Source organism: Notamacropus eugenii, chromosome X, assembly GCF_028372415.1.
Source record: "Notamacropus eugenii isolate mMacEug1 chromosome X, mMacEug1.pri_v2, whole genome shotgun sequence".
Lineage (NCBI taxonomy): Eukaryota > Metazoa > Chordata > Mammalia > Diprotodontia > Macropodidae > Notamacropus > Notamacropus eugenii.
Window position 1 is genome coordinate 71530076 of NC_092879.1, and position 25658 is coordinate 71555733.

The 25658-nt window shown below is 45.9% G+C and overlaps 1 protein-coding gene across 1 annotated transcript in view; it reads right to left on the bottom strand.

Moving 5' to 3' along the window:
- Positions 1 to 4742: 4742 nt before the first annotated feature.
- Positions 4743 to 25658, bottom strand: part of LOC140516204 (gamma-aminobutyric acid receptor subunit gamma-4-like) — a 63224-nt gene continuing 42308 nt past the window's right edge. The window contains exons 5-10 of the mRNA XM_072627227.1: positions 23442 to 23662; positions 22808 to 22890; positions 20538 to 20675; positions 15136 to 15288; positions 9465 to 9670; positions 4743 to 8184 (exon numbers count right to left, since the gene is read on the bottom strand). Coding sequence (XP_072483328.1) covers positions 7441 to 8184; positions 9465 to 9670; positions 15136 to 15288; positions 20538 to 20675; positions 22808 to 22890; positions 23442 to 23662 — 1545 coding nt within the window. The 3' untranslated portion in view covers positions 4743 to 7440. The remainder of the gene's footprint in view (positions 8185 to 9464; positions 9671 to 15135; positions 15289 to 20537; positions 20676 to 22807; positions 22891 to 23441; positions 23663 to 25658) is intronic.

Here is a 25658-nt window from a genome sequence, read left to right on the forward strand (position 1 = left end):
GCATAGATATTTATTCAGCCCTAGTTTCTCTTCTGAATTATGGCCTTGCACCATCAATTTCATTTTGATCCTTCAAAAGACACCTCAAGGTATGTCTCATGGGCACCTTCAATTCAACATGCCCCAAACAGACTTCATTATCTTTCCCCCCAAAACCCATCTCTCCTGAAATTAACTATGACAGAAATCCAGGGCATCACCATCCTTCCAGGCATCAAGTTTCACAAACTCAACATCATTCTTGATGTCTTTCTTTCATTTATCCGACATAGTCAGTCAGTTGCCAACTATTATAATTTCTTTCTCTACAATAAATTTCACATACATCTTCTCCTCACCCACATAACAATGATTTTAGTTCAGGTTTTCTGAGACTATTGAAATAGCCTTCTAATTGATCTCCTTTTCTAAAATTTCTTCTCACTCCAGCCATCTCCACAAAGTGGTCAAAGCGACTTTCCTAAAATGAAGTCTGGCCATATCACTCCCCTATTCAACAAACTTCAGTGTCTCCTTATTGCCTCCAGGGTCAAATATAAAGTCTTTTTTTGGCATTTAAAGCTTTTCACAACCTAGTCCTTTCCTACTTTTTAAAACCCTTCATAACTTGGGCCCTTCCTTCCTTTCCAGTCTTCTTGTACCTTATTACCCTCCTTGTACACTAAGATCCAGTGACACTGGCATCCTCGCTATTTCTTGCATATGATAATCCATCTCCTGACTTTATGCATTTTTACTGGAATGCTCTTCCTTCTTATCTCTGCCTCCTGGCTTACTTCCAGTCCCAACTAAAATATAATCTTTTTGTAAGAAATCTTTCCTGGTCCCACTTATGCTAGTGTCTTTTCTCTGAGATTTCCTCCAAATTATCTTGTATATGTAGCTTGTTTGTACCTAGTTGTTTGTCGTCTCCCCCATTAGAATGCAATTTCTTTTAAGGACACGTATTGTTTTTGCCTTTCTTTGTAGCCCCAGAACTTAATAATGTGCCTGGTACTTAATAAACGCTTGTTAACTTGACTTTCCAATCTTCATAAATTCTGCTCCCCTCCCCCGTCCTGTTCTTCTTTCAGTTCTTCAGATGCACTCTATCTCTTATCTCTATGCCTTTGTACTGGTTGTCCCTCATACCTAGAATGCTCTCCCTCCTTGCCTTTCCTGGTTCCCCCCCTTTTGCTCTAAGGTTCCTGTCCATCTCCTCTGTATGTATATTGTATGTACCTATTCATTTAGGTGTTGTCTCTCCCATTAGAATATAAGCTCTCTGAGGGCTGGCATTGATTTTATTTTTTCACTGCATCCTTATCATTTGGCATGGTGCCTAGCGCAGAATAAGTGTTCAATAAATGCTTGTTGACTGGTTGATTTGCCAGGCCCTACCCTAGGAGGTAGGCAGTGCACTTTTTATCTCCGCATTGTAAGCAGGAGGAAACAGTTTCTGAGCAGTGACTTGTCCGTGGTTCTGAAATGAACACGAGCTTTGAGCTCAGGTCTCCTGACCTGAAAGTCAGGGCTCTTCCCACTTTTTCACACTGGCTCTCCTTTCAGTTATGTGAACCAGAGAAAAGCATCAATTCATTTCTTTACAGTGGGCACCCTTCTTACATATCCAGCTTTCTCACAGACTTCTGACCATTGAGACTACTTGCGTTGTGTTGGGTCTTATGGGTTGAACCATTTTCTGCTGTAACTGCACGGGTCCCCAAATATAGCAAGTACTCTCTTAACTCTGTGAATTTGCTCCTGATGATTAGCCCCCCCCCCCAACCTGGAATTCCTTCCCATTTTTTTAGATTATCTATATTAGAGCTGGGTTTGGAATCAAAGGACCCAAGTATAAATCAGGCTTGACTGCTTCTAAGCTGCACTGTTAACAGATTCTCTTACCCCTCCCTAGGCCCTAACATTCATCTGTACAGTAGAGGAATTGGGAATATATGGTTCCTTTTTCACAAATATTTATTTTTAGTATTCATTTTAAAAATATGTTTGAGTTTCAAATTCTCTTTCTCCCTCCAGGTCCTCCCCCCCACCCCCACTGAGAAGGCAAGTGAGACAGTTTCTAAGGTCCCTTCCATCTCAAAATCTGGACTCATGTGATACTTTCCATTTTCCTTTGTTCAGGGGTCAGCTCAGGCTCTCAGCCTCCAGTAATCCTCTCCCACTCTTTCCACTCACACTGATCTTTCCATGATCTGAGAAATCATCAGGCAGTGGAAAGAAAACTGGTCTTAAAGTCAGGGTAACTGGGTTCAAATCTCAGCTCTATGCCTTCCTGTCCTTGTAACTTTGAGAAAGTGACATCATTTCTCAGGGCCTTACTGTCTTCACCTGCAAACTAATGAGGTTAGACTCATTGATCTCCAATGTCCCTTTCAGTTCTAAACCTGTGATATCATGTAGCTTATTGCTGGTGCCCCCTTTCTGAATGCCTTGACAGAAGGAGCCAGATCTCTCTTATTTTACATGGAAGATTTAGAGCTGGAAGGAATCTAGTCCATCCACCTCATTTTGCAGAGGAGGAAACTGAGGCTCTGAGAGGGGAAAGAATTCTTCCTCCTTTCTATTATTTAGCTCTGACCACTTCACAAGCCATCAGCAAATTCATTGCTCATCAGCACTGCTGATCCAAAAACCAATCAGTTTGATTCCCCAGGAGCAAGTCTGGCCCCATGAAAAGCTTGTGGGGAAGGAGGCAAAATCAATAAAACAAGGTCTGGGAATTCTCTGAGGATCAAATGCACCTGCCTCTCCCTGATTCTTATTAAAATGGATATCAAGTGTTGCCTGAATTGCCTACCTGCCCAGGATTTATTGGCCTTTGAGAGTGTCTCTAGGACTCCCAAGGATTTATAGGCCAAGTCAAAGACAGACTGCAATCTGATCTGTGTTGCTGGAGAGTGTTCCCATACCAGAAGTTTCTTACTGTTGTTAAAATCGGCCTATGCCGGGAGCCATTGTAACTTTTTAGGACCTGCACAGATCAACTGAGGCTGGGAATATGCTTGGCACTTGACCCCAGGGTAGAGAAAATACTTGGCAGCATAAATACCACCTAGGTCAAGTTGAGTGCAATAGAGTCCCCTTTCCACATGAACCTTTGTCTTAAAGGCCATGTTTCAGAGAACCCTCTCCCCACCCCACTCTTCCATCCTTCCAGGAGGTGGATCCCTCAGTCCAAAGAGAAGTTCTTATCTATGATGAACACACTTTCCAGGGTTCAGATCTGACTGCCATGGGGGATGAGGGACCTAAGAGAAAGGATTTTTGATTACTTAGAGGCTGTTAACTCCTCTCTATCTTGATGGATCTCTCAGCTGGGAGTATGCTCCCTTGTGAGAATACAAGCATCTTTTGAGCCCAGGACTGAGAGATTCTTGCTGATGGAGTCACAGATCCTGTTTGAATCCATGCAGCGTTTCTTTAGATGGTGACTATTCATTTACTGGCTATCAATGGGGAAGGATCATACACTTGAATTTCCTACTATATGTCTTAGGACTCTGCATAAGGAAATTGTTCTCTGTTGGCTTTTTATTATTATTTTTTAACATTTTGACCACTGGGAATTGAAATCTTGTGAAAGTGTCTGGTCACAGGTTTTAAACAGAGGACAGTGAACCTAAGTGAAGCTTTTCTTTGTGAGATGGAGTGTTCATTGTGAGCATCGTTCTGGGTGATGTCATTAGAGCCTAGTGAAGGATGGGGAGCCATTTTCTCCTCTGCAATATGTTCCTAGAGCATTGGATTTAGTGAGTTCTTGTGAGGGCTCTTTATAGTTTTCCTGTTTCCGCTGTCAGACTTTCTTTTTCTGTTCATTTTCAGTGCAATAGCCTTCTTCCCCTTCTAATACAATGTTTTTATTCTGCTACGAAGGGGTTACCAGCTAACAAAGCTGTTTATTAGAACTATGTGCAACAATAAAAGTAATTTGCTTCTGAGGGAAAGGCTGAAGGTATCTCCCCCTCTGAATAAAGTGTATGAACTCCAGTGTATGGATTTTCCATTTTCTCTCCTAGCTCATGAGAGGTCTTTTTCACTTCTTTCTGGGTTCTTGGCAAAGTTCTAGCTAGACAAGACTGGCAGATGCATGGCCTCTGGATAACTGAGGTGGCGTTATAAAGCATCAGACCCAGGCCCAATGGTTTTCCACATGGAATTTCCCATAACACCATCTGGATTATGTTCCTAAGTGGCTCTTTTCTTTTGGCAGGGAATAGAGTGGACTGAGCCAAGCTCAGCAAAGTTTGAAGCATTCTAGATGCCTTGTTTTATTCTTTTATGTACTTTATTCTCCCTACGTACTCTGCCCCCCCACCTTGTCTTGTGTCTTGTTCCATCACCTCCCTTTTCCAGACTCTGACAATGTGTGCTGGCTCTGTGGGGATCCTGCCTGAACACCACATCTTAAATGCCCAATCAATCAGAGGGGGAAGTGTGGGGGGAAGAAGGGAGCCTTCAGAATGTTGGGCAAAGCCAAAAGACCTGGGAAACTGTTGAGGGACAGGGAGAAGCCTGTTGTGTGTGGGGAGCTCTTGGCTCTTCCACTTTAGAGTGCAGGCCTCTGGGAACATGCCTTCCAAGGATGGGTAGAGAGAACCTGGCTAGGATCCTGAGGCACCTAGATTAGGCTAAGAGTGACCCAGGCTATTTTTCTCAGATTTCAAACACAAACATGTCCCCTACATCAGAGAAGCAAACACACAAGAGACACCTTTAGTGCATACTTCAATAACAGATTTAATATTTTGCCCTGACATTTAATTGAAGAAAGCAGACTGGTCTCTTTGCCCACCCCCCACCCCCCACCCCATTACAACAACATAAATACACCAATACATTGCTTTCACAGCTCATAAGCATTAGGGATCATCCAAGGTCACTGCTAGGGGGACCCAGAGCCAGAGGAGGTTATTTGGGTGGCTCTACTGGACACATAGCTTCAATTTGGACTTTTGTAAGACTTGATGAGGTCTTGTTTGTTAATCAGTGTCCCTGCCTTGGTAGAGGCACCATGCAAGGGTTGGACTTGGGTTGTGCCCTGGTCAATGGGAATCATTGTGCCACAGTAGTCAGATTAGTGGTTTGGGGCAGCTGGCGAATGCCACACCCCCAACCCAGGAACTGAAGTGACTGCTGACTGGACTGATGAACTTTCCAGATGCCTGGCTCTGTTGCTTGTCTTAGAAGGGTGACAGCAGGCCCCTGTGGCATCTACATCATCCTAAGGCATTGCAAATGATGGCAGATGCCTGCATGACTCACAATGCCATTGGCTTCATAAGCCATTGGCTCAACTATGTGGCTTCCTCTCATCTAACCTCAGTCTCCTTGTCTAGAAAATGGGAGAATGATTCTTGCTTTGCCTCTCTCAGAGAGGGAGAGAGGCTCAAAGGAGATCATATAGGTAGAGGCACCTGGGAAAACAAGTTGAACTCCATGGATGGAAAGGATCGGAGGTGTTCATGTGATTCTGCCCCTGGAGAGAAAGCTGAGTGGTGTGTGGTGCTGCAGGCCAGATTATGTGCTGTGCTTGGCTGTAGACCAGGGATGTATTTAGGGGATGCAACTTAAATGGTCTAAGTGATTTCAAACTATACGTCTATATCATATCCAGGGCCTGAGAAAGCTTTTATATCCCAATTTCTATGGTGGTAGGGTGCTGAGGGTGCCCAAGGGAGAGAACTAGAAGCTACCTAGAAGTTGAACTAGAAGGAGAAATTGAGGAAACATCAGCACCAGTCTCCACTGACCAAACTGTATTAATTGCTGACCTGGGCTAGTGGGTGGGGCAGAGAGAATACTGAGAATACAGGAGTGGGAGTTGTCCAATTCGGGCCCCGACACTGACCCTTTTCTTCTGCAAGGGATTGTGGGGAGGCTCACACTCACAGAGGCCTTCCTGCCTCTGAGACTTGGGAGGGCAGTTAGGAGAGGGGAGAGAAGGATTGGTAATAGGGATAACCACGGCATCAGCAGTATGTGAACTGACCCAGATCTGCTACAAACCAGCTGTGTGGCCTTGAGCAATTCACAGAACCTCTCTGATCTTTAGTTTCATTGTCTAGAAAGTCTTGGAATTGGGAAAGATGATGTGCGAGGTCCCTAATTTTACTTTTAACCATGTATGTGCCAGATACCCTCCCCTCAACTTGGTCAGATAGACCGCTATCTAACTGGAAAACCATTTACCTAAAAGGGTGTAGGGTTGGGGCTACCTAGTCCTTTGAGACTGAGCCAGGAATTGAGCTTTTGGAGAAGGAGGGGGGGCTTGTGCCTTAATGGCTAAGCCAGCTGCTGGGACCAATTGGCCAATTTTGGTGGGATAGGAGGGCCCTACTACCTAATTCTGGGATGAATTGTGGGGAACTGGGCTCTGTGCACCTCAGATCCCCAAGGCTACAGTGTATGGATTATGTTACAAATACAGCTCACGGAACAAATGGTTATTTTGGAATGTCATAGGTGAGAGTGGAACCCATCAACTTAACTCTTAGTGGACCCCAGGCAGTGCAAGAGCAAAGTGCCCAGCGACTTGCCTCAGTAGCATGTCAATGAACCTGCACCTTCTTGCCTTTTGGACTTAGAAAGAAACAATGCTATCACCTCAAAGCAGCTGTGAATGCAGCTTCTCCTGGCTTCCTTTCTTCTGGATTCTCTGGAGGCCCTTCTCTGGGCTCCTCTTTTCTTATGGTCACTTGCAAGCTCCAGAAGCTAGACTGTTTGAGCAAGAGGGGACTCTGGGGCTCACTCAGGGATATCATGGGGCAGTGGGGACAGTGATGGATTTGAAGCTGAAGGACCAAGGTCTGAATCTCTGCCATTCACTACTTGTGTAACATTAGGCAAACCATTCTCCTCTTTGGGCCTTCATTTTCTCCTCTCTAGAATGAGGGAATTGGACTAGATGGTCTTTGATGTTTCTTCTATCTCAAAATCTATGGTGCAGTGGCCTAGACCAAGGCACTCATTTTACAGATCCAAAGATCAAAGGTTATCTAATCCCATTCCCTAATTTTATAGAAGAGGAAATTGAGGCAGAGAGGTGAAATGACTTGCCCAGGGTCACAGAGATAGTAAATACAAGAGCTAGAATTCAAATCCAGATCCTCATTCCAAATTGGATGAGATAACTGGGAGTTGTCCAAGGTTCTATCAACCAAGATCAAGATATAAGAAAGAGGGAAGAGGGCACATGGGACTCACTCAACTGCAAACAGGGAGACAAGGAGCCTTCTTAGGAGGTGTCTGGGTCACCCCAGGGGACAAGGAGGCAGAGTCAAGATCTAGCAAAAGCAAGATCCAGGAAGAGTTAGCTGGGGAACAGCAAAAAAGATACAAGACAACAACATTTCCAGCTGCTTCTTTTTCCCCTTAGCCATGATTGGGGGGGCCCCTCCAGATCATCATCGGTGGCCTCTCCCCATGGAAACAGGGCATTTAGAGGTACAGATAGGCGATCCAATACACAATGTTGAACAGCAGGAAAGCAGTGGGGAAGAAGACGCGAGAGTAGGTATCCAGGCGGGAGATGTGGATGCGGACACGGCCTTCCCTCCAGGTGCCTCTCTGGCAATCTTCAATGCAGCAGAAGAACTGCTGGCACTCCTTCCCTGGGCAGCAAGTGGTCTCCTCCTGCTCTTCCTCTTCCTCCTCATCGTCGTCCTCTTCTTCCTCTACTCTATCTGGGACCCAGGGCATGCTGCTGGTGATGGTGATGGCAGTGAAGGCAGGCATGCCACTGACGCTAGCACCAGTACTGGCACCAAAAGTGGGGCTAGGACCAGCACCAAAAGAGGTGCCAGGACCAGCACCGACGGAGGTGCCAGGACCAGCACCGAAAGAGGTGCCAGGACCAGCACCAAAAACGGCTCCAGGACCAGCACCAAAAACGGCTCCAGGACCAGCACCAAAAGTGGCGCCAGGACCAGCACCAAAAGTGGCGCCAGGACCAGCACCAAAAGTGGCGCCAGGACCAGCACCAAAAGTGGCACCAGGACCAGCACCAAAAGTGGCACTGGCACCAAGACTGGCACCAGTACTGACACAAAGACTGGGTCCAGGGTTGGCACTGAGATTGGCACCAAGAGTGGCACCAAGACTGGCACTGGCAATGGGACTGGCCCTGGGGCTGGCCCTGGCACTGGCAATGGCACCAGCGCTGGCCATGGTGCTGACAGGACGCTGAAACCAAGAAGATGACAGAGGAAAGGAGGGATCAGTTAATATTAAGTTAAGCCTAGGACTTCCCTAGCCCCCTTGCTGTGTGATTAGCTGTGTGACCTTGGGTGAATCCCTTCCCTCTCTCTGGGTTTCATATTCTCTATACGTCAAATGGGGGTGGGTGGGGAGAAGACCTCCAGGAAAAGGGGTGAGAAAAGGGTTGATCTAGGTGCCCCATCTCTGTGTTCTCTGAGGCTGCTATTGGCTATATCTCTGAGTCAACACAACAGAAATTCTTTTCTTCTGTTCTTGGGCTGGAGCAATAGATATACAACCATAGAATCCACGTTCTCTCCAGGGCCCAGTACAGGCCAGCTCCCATCAATAGGTACTCTAAACAGTCACTCCCATTCTGATGGCAATGCATTTAGAATTGCTCAGAATTAAGAGATCATTACTTAGGGCTTGGAAAGGTTTGTGTTATACAGGGCTATTTGATAGGATGGGATTTGTTGGAGCCGAATTTCCCTGGGAGCTAGAAAAAGTGATTTTTACCAAACTTTGGGCAAATGATTTAATGTCTCTCTATTCAGTTTGCCTTCAAAACAGACAAGCAGGGCTGGAAAGGGCTTTCCTGTAGAGGACCCTGGCAAGGCCTAAAAGCAAGAGCCAGGATTCTTCAGGAGTTAAGAGATCAATATTTGAGAAGAGGAGAAACACTTGGGTCCAAAGTCCTGTTTTGTTGAATTAGTTCCCAGGAGGAGCTGAAACACTGGGGAAACTGAGGTGCAGAACCAGAAGCTTAATAGCCCACCCCCTCCTTCTCCCAGAATGGCAGAGTTGAGAGGACCTCAGGAGGCAGATTTTTCAACTCAAAAGGGAATTCCCACTAAAACATAACCTTAAAAGTAGCCTCTGCTTCCAGGACTCAGTGAGGATGAACCCACCATGTCACAAGGCGTGTAGCCCTTTCTATGTTGGGGCAGCTCTCTACTTCTCCCCTCTCTAACCTACCATCCATTCCAGAGGCATTGAATTCAGGCACTTATCTGCCTCCCTCCAGTATTGCCAACCAGAAGATGGGACTTCTACCTCCTTCTTCTTCTCCTCTTTTCAGGCTGTGGGCATTATCCAAGGGGATAGTCATGGGGTGGGCAGAGGTATTTGGGGGAACTCCCTTAGAGTGCCCCAGACTCCTGAGATAGGTGGGGAATACCCAACTCTCTCACTCAACCTTTCCTCTTCCTTTAATGACCCTGACAGTGATGCCCTCTCCTCTTGTCCTCTGGCATCCGACTTACCTGCCTGGATCTTCGGTTGCTGCCACCTGCCAGCAGCCTCCTGTTCCCCACTAAGTAGTTGAGTGTGGCATACTCTATCAAGGCGGCAAAGACAAAGATGAAGCACACAGAGACAAAGAGGTCCATGGCAGTTACGTAGGAGACACGAGGGAGGTGTTTTCGGGAAATGGTGCTCAGGGTGGTCATGGTGAGCACAGTGGTGATCCCTGAAAGACCAGGAGGGATAATGTCAGTGGCTGTTTATGGGAAGGGGCATGCCCCCCAACAGGGCTTACTGAGCAAATGAAAAGCAAGCTCTTCAATGGGGAAGAGGCCTGGCCTGCCCCTACCCCATCCAATGCCAAGTTCAGGGGTGGGACAGTCCTTAAAGAAGGTGGTTATGTAATCCTTTAGTGCTCCCAGGTCAACAGAGGTCAGGGGATGACTTTGTGCTTCCATAGGGAGAGGGAAAGAATGACATGGTGGATAGACTAGAGCACTGGGAGTCTGGAGACATGGGTTTGAATTCGGTCTCTGCTACTGACCCCACCAGTGTGGCCTTAAGGAAATCTGGACCTTACTTTCCTTCTCCTTAAAATAAGAGTATCGAATCAGAAGACCTTAGAGAACATCCAGTTTTGTCATTTCATTTTATAGATGGGGAAACTGGAATGTCTTGTCCATGTTCACACAGTAAACAATAGAGGTGTCTCCTCTGACCCCAAGGTTGGAGCACTTTCATACAATCCTCTGCCCTGTCTCTCCAAATAGGCAGGTTCTGCTTGGTCCTAGAAGGCAGGATGGGGGTTTCCAATGAGGGCAGAGTATATCCCTATACAAGGAAGGCTGGGTTGCCACCTGCCAGGGAGGTTCATCCTTCCCTAACAGTCTATGTTCCTCCATTGCTCTAAGAGTACGAATGAATTAACTGAGTCACAAAATCTAGAATGGTAGAGATGTAAGAGACCTCAGAAACTTCTAGGTCAGGGGTGGGGAACCTGCAGCCTCAAGGCTACCTGTGGCCCTCTAGGTCCTCAAGTGTGGCCCTTTGACTGAATTTAAACTTCACAGAACAATTTCCCTTAATAAAAGTATTTGTTCTGTAAAACTTGGACTCAGTAATCACCCCAAGTGGATCTTGAAAACGTACAGTAAGGGGGACCTTGATATTTTACAAGAAAATCCATTGAACTTAATAAGATAATGGCTTCTCTTGTCTCCTTTGTCTTGGAAGCTCTACCTCCCTTAGTGCAATCTAAAATGACATTCATCTTTTTGACTGCCATGTTACCACATTGACTTATAGTGAGCTTGTGGTCTACTAAAACCCCCAGGTCTTTTTCAGATAAGCTGAAGTCTAGCTATGCCTCTCCCATCTTGTATTTTAAAGCTGATTTTTTTTTTGCAGGTCTCATTCACTTGATGCCATACCATGGGCACACTTCAGTGGATGCAGTTTCCCACCCCCATGCTATCATTACTCAATTCAAGCCATGGAAAAAGCCAGTGTAACTAAGAACAGGTCATATTTCTAGAGCACTTTCAGGTTTACTGTGAGGTAGGTAGGTAGTAGTATCTCCATTTTACAGATGAGACCCAAGGAAGCAAAATCACTTATTTAAGTTCACCTTATTACTAAGTATCAAGGGTGAGATTTGAACCCAATATTCTGTCTCCATAACTAGCACTTTTTCTACTACAATCACTCAAACCAACATCATTCATCTGGGAGAACACCAGTGCCAAGTGTTTGGAGGGAATGCAGAACTCTTTGCCATCTCACTGATGCTAAGATCAGGGGCATCCATGGTTCTACCCCCCAGCTCCTGGGGCAGGGGATGTGTGAGAGTGCAGTGTGGATGTGGAAGCCCCCTGTGGAAAGGTCCTCACAGAAATGTGTTCTCTGGACCCTCTCCTTTTCACAGAGGTCACAGATCCTCTGGATTTGGCACATCTTGTCTCCAGGGAATCACCAGATCAGCAGTGACTACTGGTATGATAATGCAGTGAACTGACCAGAAATGACCTTCAGCAGTAGAAAGGGGGTTGCTTTTCAGAGGTTACAGAATCCTAGAAGTTGTCTGGTCCCAACTCATACTGCTTGTGTGCCAGATTCCTCCTGGTTACCCAACCTTGGCACAAAGGCCTTTCTTGTATCCAGTTGTACTCTGTCTCCTGGTATTCATTCATTCACCTAAAGGGTTGGGGACAGTAACCCCAATAACTGGTGTGTACTCAGTGCTTTAAGGTTTAACACAGAGTCCCAGAGTTAGAAGGGACTTCAGTGATAAATTAGTCCAGTTTGGTACCCTGGCAGGTATCCTCTCCATAGCATCCCTGACAAATGGTCATTCAATCTGCCCTCTGGCACCAAGCAGAACCTGTCTATTTGGAGACATGGGGTGGCAGCCTTGGGGGTCATAAGAGACTAGCTTTGAATCTCCTTTCTGATTCTCACAGCATCTGACGGTGAGGAAGCTGCTTCATGTCTCTGGGCCTTGCTTTCCCCAGATGTAAAGTGAGGGCAGCTGGGATGAGTGGTTCTCTCCCAACTCCAAGTCTATGATTCTCTGATTCTTGACTTTGTCAGACTAAACTGGGCAATGCATGCTAGAGTGCCGAGAGACACACGTGGAAAATACTAGTGTGTGTGTGTGTGGGGGGGGGGGAAGGTGACTGGCAGAGAGTCTGGGAAGCAGGGTGCAAGTTTCCTATCCCACCTGGACCCCTAGGGAAGTTACTGCATGACTGAATTGGAGAGAGAGGAAAGGGCATGGAGTAGACGGGGCAGGGTGAGCTATAAAGAACATGCTGCTCCTGGCACTAAATGAATGCTTCCAGTAGGAGCTCTCCTGTGTACCTTCAGGCCAGATGCACAACTTTTCTGAGCCTCACTTTATTCGTCTTGAAATGGGGATAGCAATAGCACCTAATGGGAGTGTTGCAAGGAGCCAACGTAATAGCATATTAAAATGCTTTGTGAGCCTTAAAAGGGCCAGAGAAATAATCATTATTATTAATATTATATAATTATGGATGAGTTAAACGAGGATGCAAATATGAAGTGATTCAACCAAGGTCTTAAGGCAGTCAGCAGTAGACCCAGGATTCCAACTAAGGCGCCCCCTGATCCCATGTGCAGCATTCTTTCTCCTGCACCTCTTAAAAATCTCCTGAGTCCTTTCTTCCCGCTCTTTCTCAGACCTAGAGATGGAACAACCTTGCCCAGGATCCTCAGAGAGGCTCAGAGACTGCTGAGGCAGAGAGAAGCAGGTACTCCCTCTACCATGTTGGCCTCACTCCTCTTGACCTGCTTCCCTATCCATGCCCTTCCTGGTTTCCATGTTCCCTCCCTCTCCTTGCTTTGTTTCTATGAAATGGTCTCACTGTTCTGTCCTTGGGCTTCATCTTCCAGCTCTCCGGCCTGCCATGACCCCAGTCCCAGCTCATGTTGATGTCCTTCTTTCAATCCCTGGAACTTCCCAGCTGGTTGACTGGAAAGGGGAGATCTAAGTGGCCTTGGCCAGGAGTTTGGAGGCCTTGAGCCTTGTTGGGAGCTGGGGATGGATGGGAAGGTTGGTGCTCCCAAAGAGGAAATGGGCTCAGAGCCTTCTCATCCTCAGATGCCCCATAAGGACATGGGTTTTTGATGGGACCCTCTGAAGAAGGCCACATGGTGCCTCATTTCCACCAAGATACCTCAACCTCTGCTCTCTTACCCAGCACCCCTCTGCCCTTGACCCCTTGGGCCTCTGCTCAAGTTCCTGCTCTCAAATGGCACCTGTAGGAGAATTATTCTGTCACCCCTACCCACCAGCCCCAGGCTTTCAGATGATTATCATGGCATTGGGGGGAGGAAGGAAGCAGAGTAGATTCTTAGAGAAAATGTGGAGCAGTCCATTAGCCAAGTGTGATGATTGCAGGCAATTTCCATTGCCCCTGGAGGCAGGGGACGATGGCAGCAGCAAGGGGAGTATACACCTTTTATTGCTACACCAACCAAGAGGGAAGGCCTGGTATTGGGGTGGAAGAAAGAATCTTTGTGAGGGCCGGAAATACCATGCATATGTCACAGGTCTACATGGCATGCTCTTCCAAACCAGTCCTGAAGCTGCCAAGCCTGGTCATTCATCCCAGAAAACGGGTCTGGGTGGGGAGGAGAGGTATATATTCTATCGCTTAGTTACAAGTCTAGACTGAGTCCTTGTATTGTGCATGTGTGTGCATACGTGTACGTATGTGCATATGCGTATGTGTGTGGGGAAGGGAGAAAGAGAGAGAGAGACAGACAGAGAGAGTGGCTTGGAAGAATTGTGAGACACACTAGAACATAAGATCTCTGAGAACTGGGATTGTAGTATTCATTGTATTTGTAACCCCAGAGTCTAACCCAGTTCCTTGTACATAGTAGGTGCTTAATAACTGCTTGTTAATTGATTGGCATCTGGAGATCACACTTTTTTCATTCCTCCTGTTGTGACAGCCCCACCCACTTTGCCATCTGCCCTGACTCATTCTGGCTTGAGGCTCTGGCCTATGAGCTCCTTCCCTGCACACTCCTTCTTTTTCAGCAGAAACTAGAGGAGGCTCAGAATTGGGCCATTCAGACGTTCAACATCTGGAAGGGCTCTCTTGTCACTGTTTCCCAAATCTTTGCACCACTTTCTGGGTCAACCTTAGGCCCCATGGCTGCACAGGAAGTTCATCTCTTCCTGGCCCCAAAACACACCCCCCCCCATGAACCCACGATTCAAAGACTGACTCACTCACTTTAAAAACGTAATCAATCCAAGGGTCCATACTCAAAGACTTTGATTAGCAAAGGTCTATTCCAGGGAATTAGCTCCAGGGATTGGTGCCTGGACACTCATTCTCTCTCATGCTCATTCTGTCATATTCACCTCCTGCTTAGTGCCCAATCCACACTCACTTCTCTTATCTAACAACTGCTCCATAGCCCATGGAACTATTGTTCCATGATAATACCCAGAATGAAAAGAAATAGTTTAAACAAAAGACCTTCGTATAATGCATGCATTTGCTAATGCAAACTGTCTGAAATACGGATGAGTTTATAGCCAACTGGCTTACGTGAGGATTCGTCAATATCATCTTTGACTTCAGCAACACCATGTTGTAATCATCTGAGCTAACAACAGTTCAAATAATTTTTAATTATGTAAATGACGAATGGTCATAGGATGAAGAGTGGAAATGCAGAAATACCCCCTAAATACCCAGAATTTGGATTTCAAACTGCCACACAAAACAATTAACTAATGTCAAGAAAATATCACAATGGATGCTGCTTTTTCCCTGTACTATTTCCCTACCACTCCCACCCTGAGCTTTTCAGCCCTAGCCCTTCGTGGTAGACTGTACCCTATGTATAATGGTTCAAGTGGTATTTCCACGAGTGAATAATGGAATCCTTAAATGTTCTAGCTGGAAAGGCCCTTAGCATCTAGTCCAGCTATTTCATTTTACAAATGGGGAAACTGGGTCTGATGGTAGTTAAGATCACACAATAAGTGGCAGAGCTGGGTCTAGAACTCAGTTCTCTAGACTCCTAAGTCTCTCTTTTCATTCCCCAACAACACCCCAATTAGATAACTATCTTTTCCCCCATGAAGAAGTTAGGCTGTAGTCATGTGCCTATGCTGCACTGGATGCTCAAGCGAATTCAACTTACCCAAGGATGTCCTAGCAGGGGTGGAGTCTCTCTTGATCCAAAAGGAAACCCAGGAGAGTACCACAGTCAGTATGCAAGGGATATAGGTCTGAATGGCAAAGTAGCCCATCCGCCGGCTTAGGTCAAAAGAAACAGTCATGACCATGTAATCTCCTGGAAGACACAAAGAGTTTGTTAAAGTGCTAGAATACAGATCCCAACTTTAGTCCTGTCCATCTTTGGGGAATGGGCATCTCCTAGGCCTCTTCCCTCTCAATGGCAAACTTGTTCTATTCTTAGCTGAATGAAAAATTTCCAGCAGAGGATTCAGATTCATAGTAGGGTAAAAAGGAAAAGGAGCTCAAGACCACCACCATCATCATCTTTTCTTGGGATCAGAAAGGGGAGGGAGGTTGACCAATGTCACACAGCCTATATTATATATATATAGATATATTATCTGGATCACACACCTAGGTCTAGCTCCAAGTCCTGTGTCTTTTCTGTAACCTCCCCTCCCATTCCCTACATTGTCTCCTTCAAATCTGAGCCCTCCTTTGCACCCAAGGTTTCCTTGCTAGAAAGACCTGAATCTGTCTCTCTAGTAGGACTAAGTTCTATCTCAGTCTTGGTCTGTTGCTTGTCTTCAAGACTATTCCAAATATCTCATTGTTCATAGTTTAGTTCCAGTTGCTTTGTCCTCTGATTTCTCCTCCTCCTCTTCTTTCTTCTTCTTTCTCTTCCTCTTTCTCTGTCTCTCCCCGCCTCTGTTGGCAGAATTCTCTGTTTACTGATGTTTGAGCATATGCTTAAGACACCCTAGCCAGCTGGTCTTCAGGCAAAGCGGATGGTATAATAGGCTGGTTCTAGATTCTGAGTTGAGAAATGGAGCTGCAAACTCCAAGGCCATATTTGCGTAACATCAGAACAGCAGAATGAAAGGTAGAAGATTCAATCTGTCACTTAAGTCTGCTCACTGTTTAGAGATGCCTGGATCCAGTTCATTTGAATATGCAGGTTTCAATTCAATATAACCAGAGCCAGAACCAGAGTATGGAAGTTGCAGCTTTGTCCCTGGTACCAACATCTAGAGGGGCTATGCTTCTTTGCTTTCTGAAGTTATCTGGAGACCACTATCTTCGTGCAGTGGTTTGAAGGGGAAGGTGAGCCCTCTTGAAGGACAAATTGGTGAAGTTGCAGTTCAGTAGTAGTAAGGGACACCTGCTCTTCCAGGAAAATTGTACCTGTGGCCAAATTTGGCCATCAGAATCCACTTTTCCAAGATTTGTCCCAGATGGCTGGTTTTCTAGTTGCAGTTCTGAATCCAGCTTGATCCTTGACTTCAGTTACTATTGATTCCACAGAATCTAGATTCATAATTTCACAGATCCCTGGAATTTCAGAGCTGGAGGCAACCCCTAAGATCCTCTATTCCCACTTCCTCAATTTTACAGAGAAGGGTGTTGAGGCCCAGAGAAGGGAAAGGGCATGTTCTAGGGGCTGTTCTAGAGAAGGCAGTATTCTGCCTCAGAGTCTGGATTTGTTCCTCTCAAAGGATTTCCAATTGTCTGTGTACTATCAATCTTCTATGAAGGAGAGAAAATAACCAAATTCATTCAACTTCAGGGGTGGCTATTGGGGTCCTTTCCAACACTAAAATTCTATGATTCTAGGACTTTTCATCAGGCATCACTATCTTCCAACTGTTGCCAGGATGGGCATAGAAAGACTCCTCAAATTTTCCCAGAACCAAGGTTAAGACTGTTCTTTTGACCACATGCCCTGGTAGCCCAACTTGCTTTGGGATAAAAAGCGATGTCTGAGGATCGTGGCTCAGGGGTACCAGCTGAGCTCTTCTGGTTGTCTTCTCTCTGGGTTATGGACAGTCTGGTTTGCAGTGCCTATGGTTTGAGGTCCTTGGGACTCCAGGTTTCCAATACTCCCTTTCCATTTGCAGCCTCTGAGGTAGTTCTTCCATGCTCCAAGACCAACTTAGCTGCTCTCATTTCACAGGTTCTCATCTCTCAGTGAGAGGTTCATGCAATTTAACATATCCCAACTTAACTGCAATCTTCTCACAGGTAGTGACTCATCGATTTAGGACTGTTTCTTTGCCAAGTTAATATTTTCTTGCTACAGATAGATTTATTACCCCATCGATCTTTTCTATTTATACTTAGTTTCTTCTGGGGCCAGAGAGGAATTTTTTTTTTCCCTTTGCTAAGAAAAGGTGAGAGATGGAAATCCTTCTTTGGCCACTGGGGAAGGAAGCCAACTCAGTACTTATACTCAATGCTTCCTGGGTGGCCAGAAAGGCCAAGTGGCTATGAATAAGTCATAAATGGTGACTTTTACAGCAGGAAACCTTACTGGTCTGGCTTCCTGGGAGCTGATGTGTAGCATATTAAGCTTTATTACCAGACTAAGGTTCTGACTGAAAGCTTGGGGTCCATAGCTCGTTGGCTACAATTTGGAATAAGAAAGCAACCTTAAGACTTTTAGCAGACACTGAACATAGACTTGGCTGCTGCTCATGGTAGATTTCCTCGTATCTTTGCCTTCTTTGGCCAGTGTTTTCCCCCAGAGTGGTGCAGTGTAAGGAGCATTAGACTCGGAGTTAGAATACCTGGATTTCTAAACCTATTCTGCTACTCTGTAACCTAGGGTAAGTCATTTCCTTTATCTAGAGCCCACCATCCTTCCAGTCACCTAAGTTACAATCTTATTGTCATTCTTGACTCCTCATACTAACTTACCCCACTATCTAATCAGTTAATTTTTGTTTCCATCATTATATCTCTCTTTGACAACCCCTTCTCTCCATTCACATTGCCGTCACCCTAATTCATGTCATATTATAAGAGCCTCCTACTTTGTCTCTCTGCCTCAAGTCTCTCCTGATCCCCCTTCAATCCATCCTTTACATGGCTTCCAGAGTAATCTTCCTAATGTGGTCAGATTATCTCTCCCCTGCTCAATAAACTGCAGTGGCTCACTGTTACCTCTAGGATCAAATAGAATCTCATTTGTTTGGCATTTAAAGTTCTTAACTTTTTCCCATTCTATCTTTCCAGACTTATTACACTCTAGTCCTTACCACACACTCCATGGTCCAGTCGTGGTGGCTTTTTTTTACTGTTCCTCCCCACTCCCATCACCGTGCATCATCACCCATGTTATTTACACTGGCTTTTCTTAAACCATCCATCTGCCCCTGAAAACACTATTTGTCTTAGTAGAATCAGACTTGGAGTTCGGCCTTGGGGATCAACCCACAGAGATACCAGGGTTCACTCATGATCTTAACTTCAAGCCCCATAATAAGAGTACTCCCACCTGGGAGTACAGACCTAGGAACCCAGGATTCTCCTTTCCTGCACTGTGTTGAAGAAAAGGGGGAATGGGTTTCCTTTTTTTGGCTGTAGAGCATTCAACTTTACCCAGTCCAATGGAGATTTCATCAGAGTTGAGGAAGTTCAATGGGCAGGTGTCTGTGACCCTGGTCACTGCCCACTGCACAGATCCTTTGCTAGTAGTCCCAGCTCATCCCATGTCTGAAAAAGCCCAGGGCTCCATATTTTCTAAGACAGAAGCCTTCCCAAGGAGCTGACCTGGCCACTTCTTTGACTGGGACTCGCATTCACACAATCGCACCTGTTAATCGATCTGTCTAGGAGTTAATTAGGTGGTTTGAGAGTCAAGGTCAGAGAAAAACATGCTCAAGCTGGGTCTTGCTGAAACCTTTGGTTCTGGTGAAATATATAGTCGAGTTGAGGGATTAGGTCTGCTCCAACTGACCTTGTGGGGCTTCTATATGAATCAGCAATCTCACTATTTAACATCACTTTCAGATGATTCTAGGGCAACCTTATCCTCTATCACTAGACTGAGTGGAGAACCTGTCTGCTTATTCTAACTCAGCCACTTGCTAGAGGGCAAACCCCAGTGACTTGGGCAAAGCTTTTCCAACTATTGCTTCCCTAATCTATATGAACATTGCCCTTTCTCCTTCCTGGGGCTGCCAAGAAGCTCAGAAGAGATAACATTTGATATTCACTAATAAAAGAGTGAGGTTGTTATTATTTTCATCCTCAGTAGAATGAAAGCTTCTTGAGGGCTAGGAATGTTTTTCTCTTATGACTCTGAGTCACTTTGAATTCAATTCAGTTCAACAAATATTTATCGAATATCTACTATGTGTGAAGCATTGTGCTGGCTCAGAGGGTACAAAAACATAAAGGAAATAGGACCTGCCCTTGAGTAGTTTCTATTTTACTAGAAGGGCACCTCGTGTTCATAATTGAGTTAATATAGAACATATAACAAAGTTATTCCAAGAGGTAGAGAGTGCTAATGAGCACCTGAGCTATGATCTAAAAGAAAACTAGGAATTATGCCAGTGAGAGCTGAAGAGACATGCATTTGAGACATGGGGGACTACTTGTGCAAACACACAGAGGCAGGAAATAGAATGTTATGTATGGGAAACAAGTAGCTGGCCAGTTGGCCTAGAGTGGAAAATGAATGAAGGGGAGTAATTTGAAATAAGTCTGGAAAAGTGGGGTAGGAGTAAAATTGTGGAGGATGTTAAATCTCAAGATATGAGATTTTTAATTTTCTCCAAGAGGCAATAGAGAGTCACTAATGACTCTTGAATAGTGGAGTGACATGGTCAGATATGTTTTGGGGGTATCAATTTGACAACTATATGCAGGATGTATTGAAGAGAGAATAGATGGGAGATAGGGAGACTAATTAGGAAACTATTCTAATTATGAAATCGAGAAGGTGATTAGGACTGAACTAGAGCCTGTGTGAGTATAGAAAAGGGAATAGATATGGAAGCCGATGTGCAGGTAGGATTGATAAGACGTGGCAACTGATTGAATATGGAGATTGAAGGGGAAGAAAGCATCAAGTATGACTCCCAAGTTGCATACCTAGGTGACTGGGAAGATGGTGGAGCCCTTAACAGAAAAAGGAAATTTGGGGGGAGGGATGAGTTTACAGGAAAAGATAATGAATTCAATGCTGAGTTTAAGATGCTTGAAGGATGTGCCTATTTTGGGTAGAGATGACCAGTAGGCAATTAGTTGGTAATATAGGATGGAAGTTCAAGAGGGAAATTAGAGTTGGATATCTACTAAAGACTTGGGAGTCATCTATGTAGAGATACTGATAGAAGACAATCTGCTCTGTCCTCAGTGTCCTGTTTCAAGGTCATACTGTGCCCCATACTGCCCTTCTCCACCCCCATGCTCATTTAATCAAAGTGTTTTTTACTATGAGGCCTTTCAATTCACTTTTGGGGCTCCCCTGTCCCCCGCTCTCCAGCTGTGACCTCTCTTGGCTCTCTTTTAGCCCTGACTTGCCCTTGTTTCTCTCCACTATCAACTGTACTTTAATCTACAAAATGGCCTTACCAGCACCAGTCCGGAGGACTTCAGATGTGTTCCTCAGTCCTGTAAAGTCAAACTGGTAGAGCCTCCAGGAACGCTGGTCAGATACTTCAATCGAGTAGCGCCTCCAACGGTAAACAATCTCTTCAGCAGGATAACCATCTGGAAAATGGGAGAGCCCAGAGAGAGGCTAAGGCCATACCCCTGAGAGGCTTTCTTGAATGGAGACTGCTAAGTTGTCTGGCCCTCTGTGGTCTAGTGACCCAAGTTAGAGCTGTCATGTATATTTGAGACACTGGACGTGGCCCAGGAGAGACCCTCCATTTTCCAAACATCCTAGAGATTTTCTGGCATTGTCTTGAGAATAAGTCATGGTGCTTGCCTCTGCTTCTAGAGCATTTTATGGTACGTGCAAGGAGCCCAGACCCCATTTTATAGAAAAGGAAACCAAAGCCCACATGGCTAAGTGACTGCCACTTACTTGCCCTCTGACCCTGGGGTTGAGTTAGGACTTGAAGTGAGGGCCTCTAACTCCACATCATTGCCTTTTGCATGATTCCACAACTCTTTTGGCTTAAAATTAGGGCACTACTCCCCCACCCCCCAACTTGGAAGTGGGATTTTTAAGATCATTTTACCAAGCATGAAGTGGAACAGCTGAGCCCAGTAAAATTCAAGTTATCCTTCAAAATTCAATAGGTAGCCCAGGACTTCTGTCTGTCATTGGGATTTACCCTCTCTTATCCCACTGCTGGTGGGCTCTCTTGGTCACTCTCAGACTCACTATGCTTTCCTTTTGGTAACTTTCAAACCAAACACCCCAGAGGAACTCTGGACTGTGTGTGTGTGTGTGTGTGTGTGTGTGTGTGTGTGTGTGTGTGTGTGTGTGTGTGTGTAGGATCACTACCACAGCTTCAGGATGCAGCCAAGTTTGGCTATTCCTTTCCTAGGTCCTGACCTCACAAAAGGCCAACCTGCTGTGAAAGCTGTGATCCTGATCAATCCCCAAGGGCTCAGTGTTGGAGTACTGCCATTTCTCCTCTCCTCTCCCTCTAAACAGATTGGATTGGTCCCAAGCCCAGACCCAGGCTTTTCATGGAAGTGAATACTACAGGTACCCTTATCACTGGGTAACAGCCAATTTGGAAAAAGACATAGTAGCCTATTCCCAACTCCCCCACTACCACTTCTAAACTGGGCATCTGGAAACCTCACTGGGCTGGTCATTTTTCAAGCCATCCTTTTCAACCAAATGGAGAAGTTTCAGCCCATCCATGAAGCCCCCCTCAGCCAGACTCCAGTGTTCTTACCCTCCCTCTAGCTCCTCCCATATTCACTAGCTGTACCATTCCCTGGGCACTCAGCATACACTGCTCCCCAGTACCTCTTTTAGTATGTGAGAGTGCCTAATGTGGAGGCCAAGGACCTGGGTTTGAATATTGACAGTGCCACTTACCACCTATGGGACCTTGGACAAGTAGCTGAACTTCTGTAGGCATTTGCTTCCCCCTCTGTAAAATGGGAGAGTTGGACTAGATGACCTCTAAGGTCATATCCAGCTCTGTCTGATGTTCCCCCCTCCCCTCTCTCATTTTGTGTTTATTCAATTTTTCCTATGCATTAATATCTTCTCAGCTAAACACCCATTCCCCAAGTGCAGATAGCATATCTTTCTCATCTAAGAAGCTCCACAGGGCCTAACAACTGAGTAGGTACCCAAGCAATATTTGTTGCCTGTCTCTAGCTGTTCAGTTCTCTCTACCATCTATCTCTGAAGTTTGAGTCTGATAGGCCTAAAGTGATGGGTATCAAATACAGAGATTGATTGCTGGATGTGAAACAGGATTCATTAGAAAATCAGTGAAGGCATAAGAAATACCCTGTCATCATCATCATGGGATCTCTGGCCTTGCAAGTGAGCATATCTCACCTCTGGTATCCCCCCTCCCCCACCTCACGGCCACCGCCTTACCACCACTACTTTGGTAACTGGGTCTGTAGAGGCACGTGCCCCTAGTAGCTGAGACAGATAGGATCACTTGGGGGGAGGGGCATTGCTGCTCTTCCTCCATTGAAGTCTGCTTCAGTTTATGTGATAAAATGCCAAAGGGCTTGGGAAGAACTCCCATACTGTGCTGGGCACATGGGGAGGAGGTTGGTGCTAACAGAATGACTCAATGGGAATTCTAACCAATGGGAAAGCTCTCAGCCCCAGTAACCCAGGAATCAGTAAGAGGGAAGGGGAGCCAAGCTAGGTGAGAGAGGATCTGGGCTCCTCCACAGCAGATACTTACAGCTGGAGAAGATGAGAGGACAGGAATGGGTATCCATTGGGAAGTTCTGAAGCTGGAGGAGACATTCAGCCTCTATGGTCAGCCTGGAGACAGAGATGCCTTGTGAGGCCAAGGCCTCATCCCTCCCGTTAGCCAGCACCACAGTAACATGGACTCAGAGGCTTCTAGCCTCAGCAATCCCCAGTGCCCCTTATCAGCCACATGATGGCTTAGGAGGCAGAGGAACAGGCTCCATATCCAGGTTTGACCACTTACTACCTGTGTAAGGTCACCTGGGTAAGTGTAGGCAAGTGATTCGTTTCCCTTGTCTAGGCATCCATTTCCTCCCCTATAATGGGAGATGATTGAACTAGATGTCTCTAACATTCCTTCTGACCCCAGATCCTATTATTTCCCTCACTCCATACTTCTGGGGCCCTCTCCGACCATCACCAGAGCTAGAGTCTACCCTTGGGGTTATGACCCCAGGTTGGCCAGCTCCTTGGCCCCACACCCTCTAGGAAAGAATGCCAAAGCCGGGTTTCCCTGCACATTGATAAAAAGGGGTCAGCCAGGTCAAGCAGGCAAACCAAGTACTCTGAACTGTTGTCTGCTGGCAAGTCCCAGTCCCCAAATCCTCCAATACTCCACGTACCTAAGGGTGTAGAGAACCTTCCCATCATTCCAGATGCGCAGCAATTGATTGGGGGTGGTGATCCAGTGTGAGTCAGCTCTCTTGGAGTTCCGGAAAAAGGTATCAGGAATCCAGATGCGGCTTACCATGTTGCTGTTTAGAGTTAGGGCTTTCAGGGTGCTGTTGAAGCGGAGGCGGCGGTCATACCAGCTCTGAGCAAAGAAGATGTCGATGGTGTATTCCTAGCACAAAGGAAGGAAAGGCTCATTTGATTCCCCTGCACAGCAGAGCAGGTGGGACAAGGCGAGAAGACCATTGAAGAAAGATGGGTACACCTCACCATAGGGACCCCAGGAGGCAGAGTGGTCTAGTAGAGAGTCCTGAACAGGAGCCCAGGAGGCTTGGTTCCTAAGCCTGGCACCTCAGGAAGGTCATTTCAACTTCTCGGGATAAACTCTGTGGTCTTGTTTAGTGACACAGCCTACAATCCTATGATTCTAGTCTCTTCTCTGTTATTTACTCACTTTTGTGACTTAAGACAAGACACTTCGTCTCTCTATGCCTCAGTTTCTTCCTCTATAAAAGGAGGGAGTTGGCTTCAGACAGCACAGATTGGTAGACAGAAGATCATAGTAGCCTAGATTTGGAGATGGAAGAGATCTCAGAAGTCAATTCCCTCATTTTACAAGTAAGGAAACTGAAGCATAGAGAGGTAAAGTGACTTTACCAGGGTCACAGTCTAATCAGTGTCTGAGGTAGGATGTAAGCATAGGTTTTCCTGACTCCAAACCTAGTACCAGATGTTTCCAGGAAACCTGGGTTCTATCCCTCAATCCAAGATTGAGTATAGCAGGAAGCTCCAGGATCAGTCTACCCTTGACCTCAAGGGCCTAATCAGGGGGCACAAGGCTTGGCCAGGATATGTAATGTGCCATCTCCTGTCTGAGCCCTTGGCCTTGGAGGACCTCACTTTGAAGCAGTTCATAACTCATGTAAGAGAGGAATTCAGGGGTTCAGCTCGCTCCAGATGTCTTTACATTCTCAAAGACTTTAGGATCAGAATCACCAGAGTTGAGAGCCAGAAGAAACCCAAGAGGACCTACAACACCCTATACCCCCTTTCAGGAATCTCCTTTACAACATCTCTGAGAAGAAGCTACCTAGCCTTGACTTGAAGATGTCCATAGTAAGGAGACCCACTACCTTCCAAAGCAACTTACTCCATTTGGGAGCAGCTGTCATGTGAAGGAGGTCCCCTTCCCCTTTCATCAAGTCTAAACCTGCCTCTCGACAACATTCATCTGCTCCTGTTCATTCTACCCTCTAAGGCCAAGTTGAATACAGCTAATGGCTCCTCTGCATGATTGTCCTTCAAATACTTGAAGACAGCTACACTGCCCTCATGCTGAACACTGCCAGGTCTTCCAGATCCTCATAATGAGTTCTGTTTTGGACATATTCCACATGAGATGCTTAGAGAACATCCAGTTGGAGATGTCCAATAGGCACTTGGCAAGATGGAAATGACGGTCAGGAGGGAAGGCAGGGCTGCATAAGTAGACGTGGGAATCATCAGCATAAAAACAATAATTAAATCTATGGTAGCCAAAGAGATCACCAATTGAGACAGTCTGGAGGAAAGAGACAAAGGTATCACCCTCCTCTGTATATGCTCCAATAGCCTTCCCAAATGGTGGTGCCCCATACCCATCACTAGACTTTCAGCTTTCTTCAGGTAGCCTGAGACTGCCTGAGCTTTCTTAGTGGCTATGCCACACCATTTGCTCAGCTACCCCTCTCTTAAGGGTTTTCCCATCCACCTCATTCCATCACTGAAGACACTGGAGTCTAAAAGGAGCACTGAATGCCAATCCTTCCTCTGCTCCTTACTACCTCTGTGAACCTGGGCAAATGATTAAACTTCTGAGCCTCAAATTTCTTCTCTTGTACAATCAGGAGGTTAGGCCTTTTCAGCTTGAAATTCTATGATCCTATTTCTTGTTCATTTGTCTGTGGGTGTATGGGATGGGGAGGAATAGGAGTGACAGAGAGGGAGATTGAAAGAGGGCCTCACCTTCTCTCTTAGTCTTTGTCTTTATCTCCTTTATCTCTATACATATGATCTTTAGATACTAGAGGAGTCTGGCTTGGCTAGGAGTGAAGAGGAGCATGAGTAGGCTGCTTTTTAAGTAGTCCTTGGCAAGACTGGAGGAGAAGGGGGTCTTGGGAAAGAGCAGA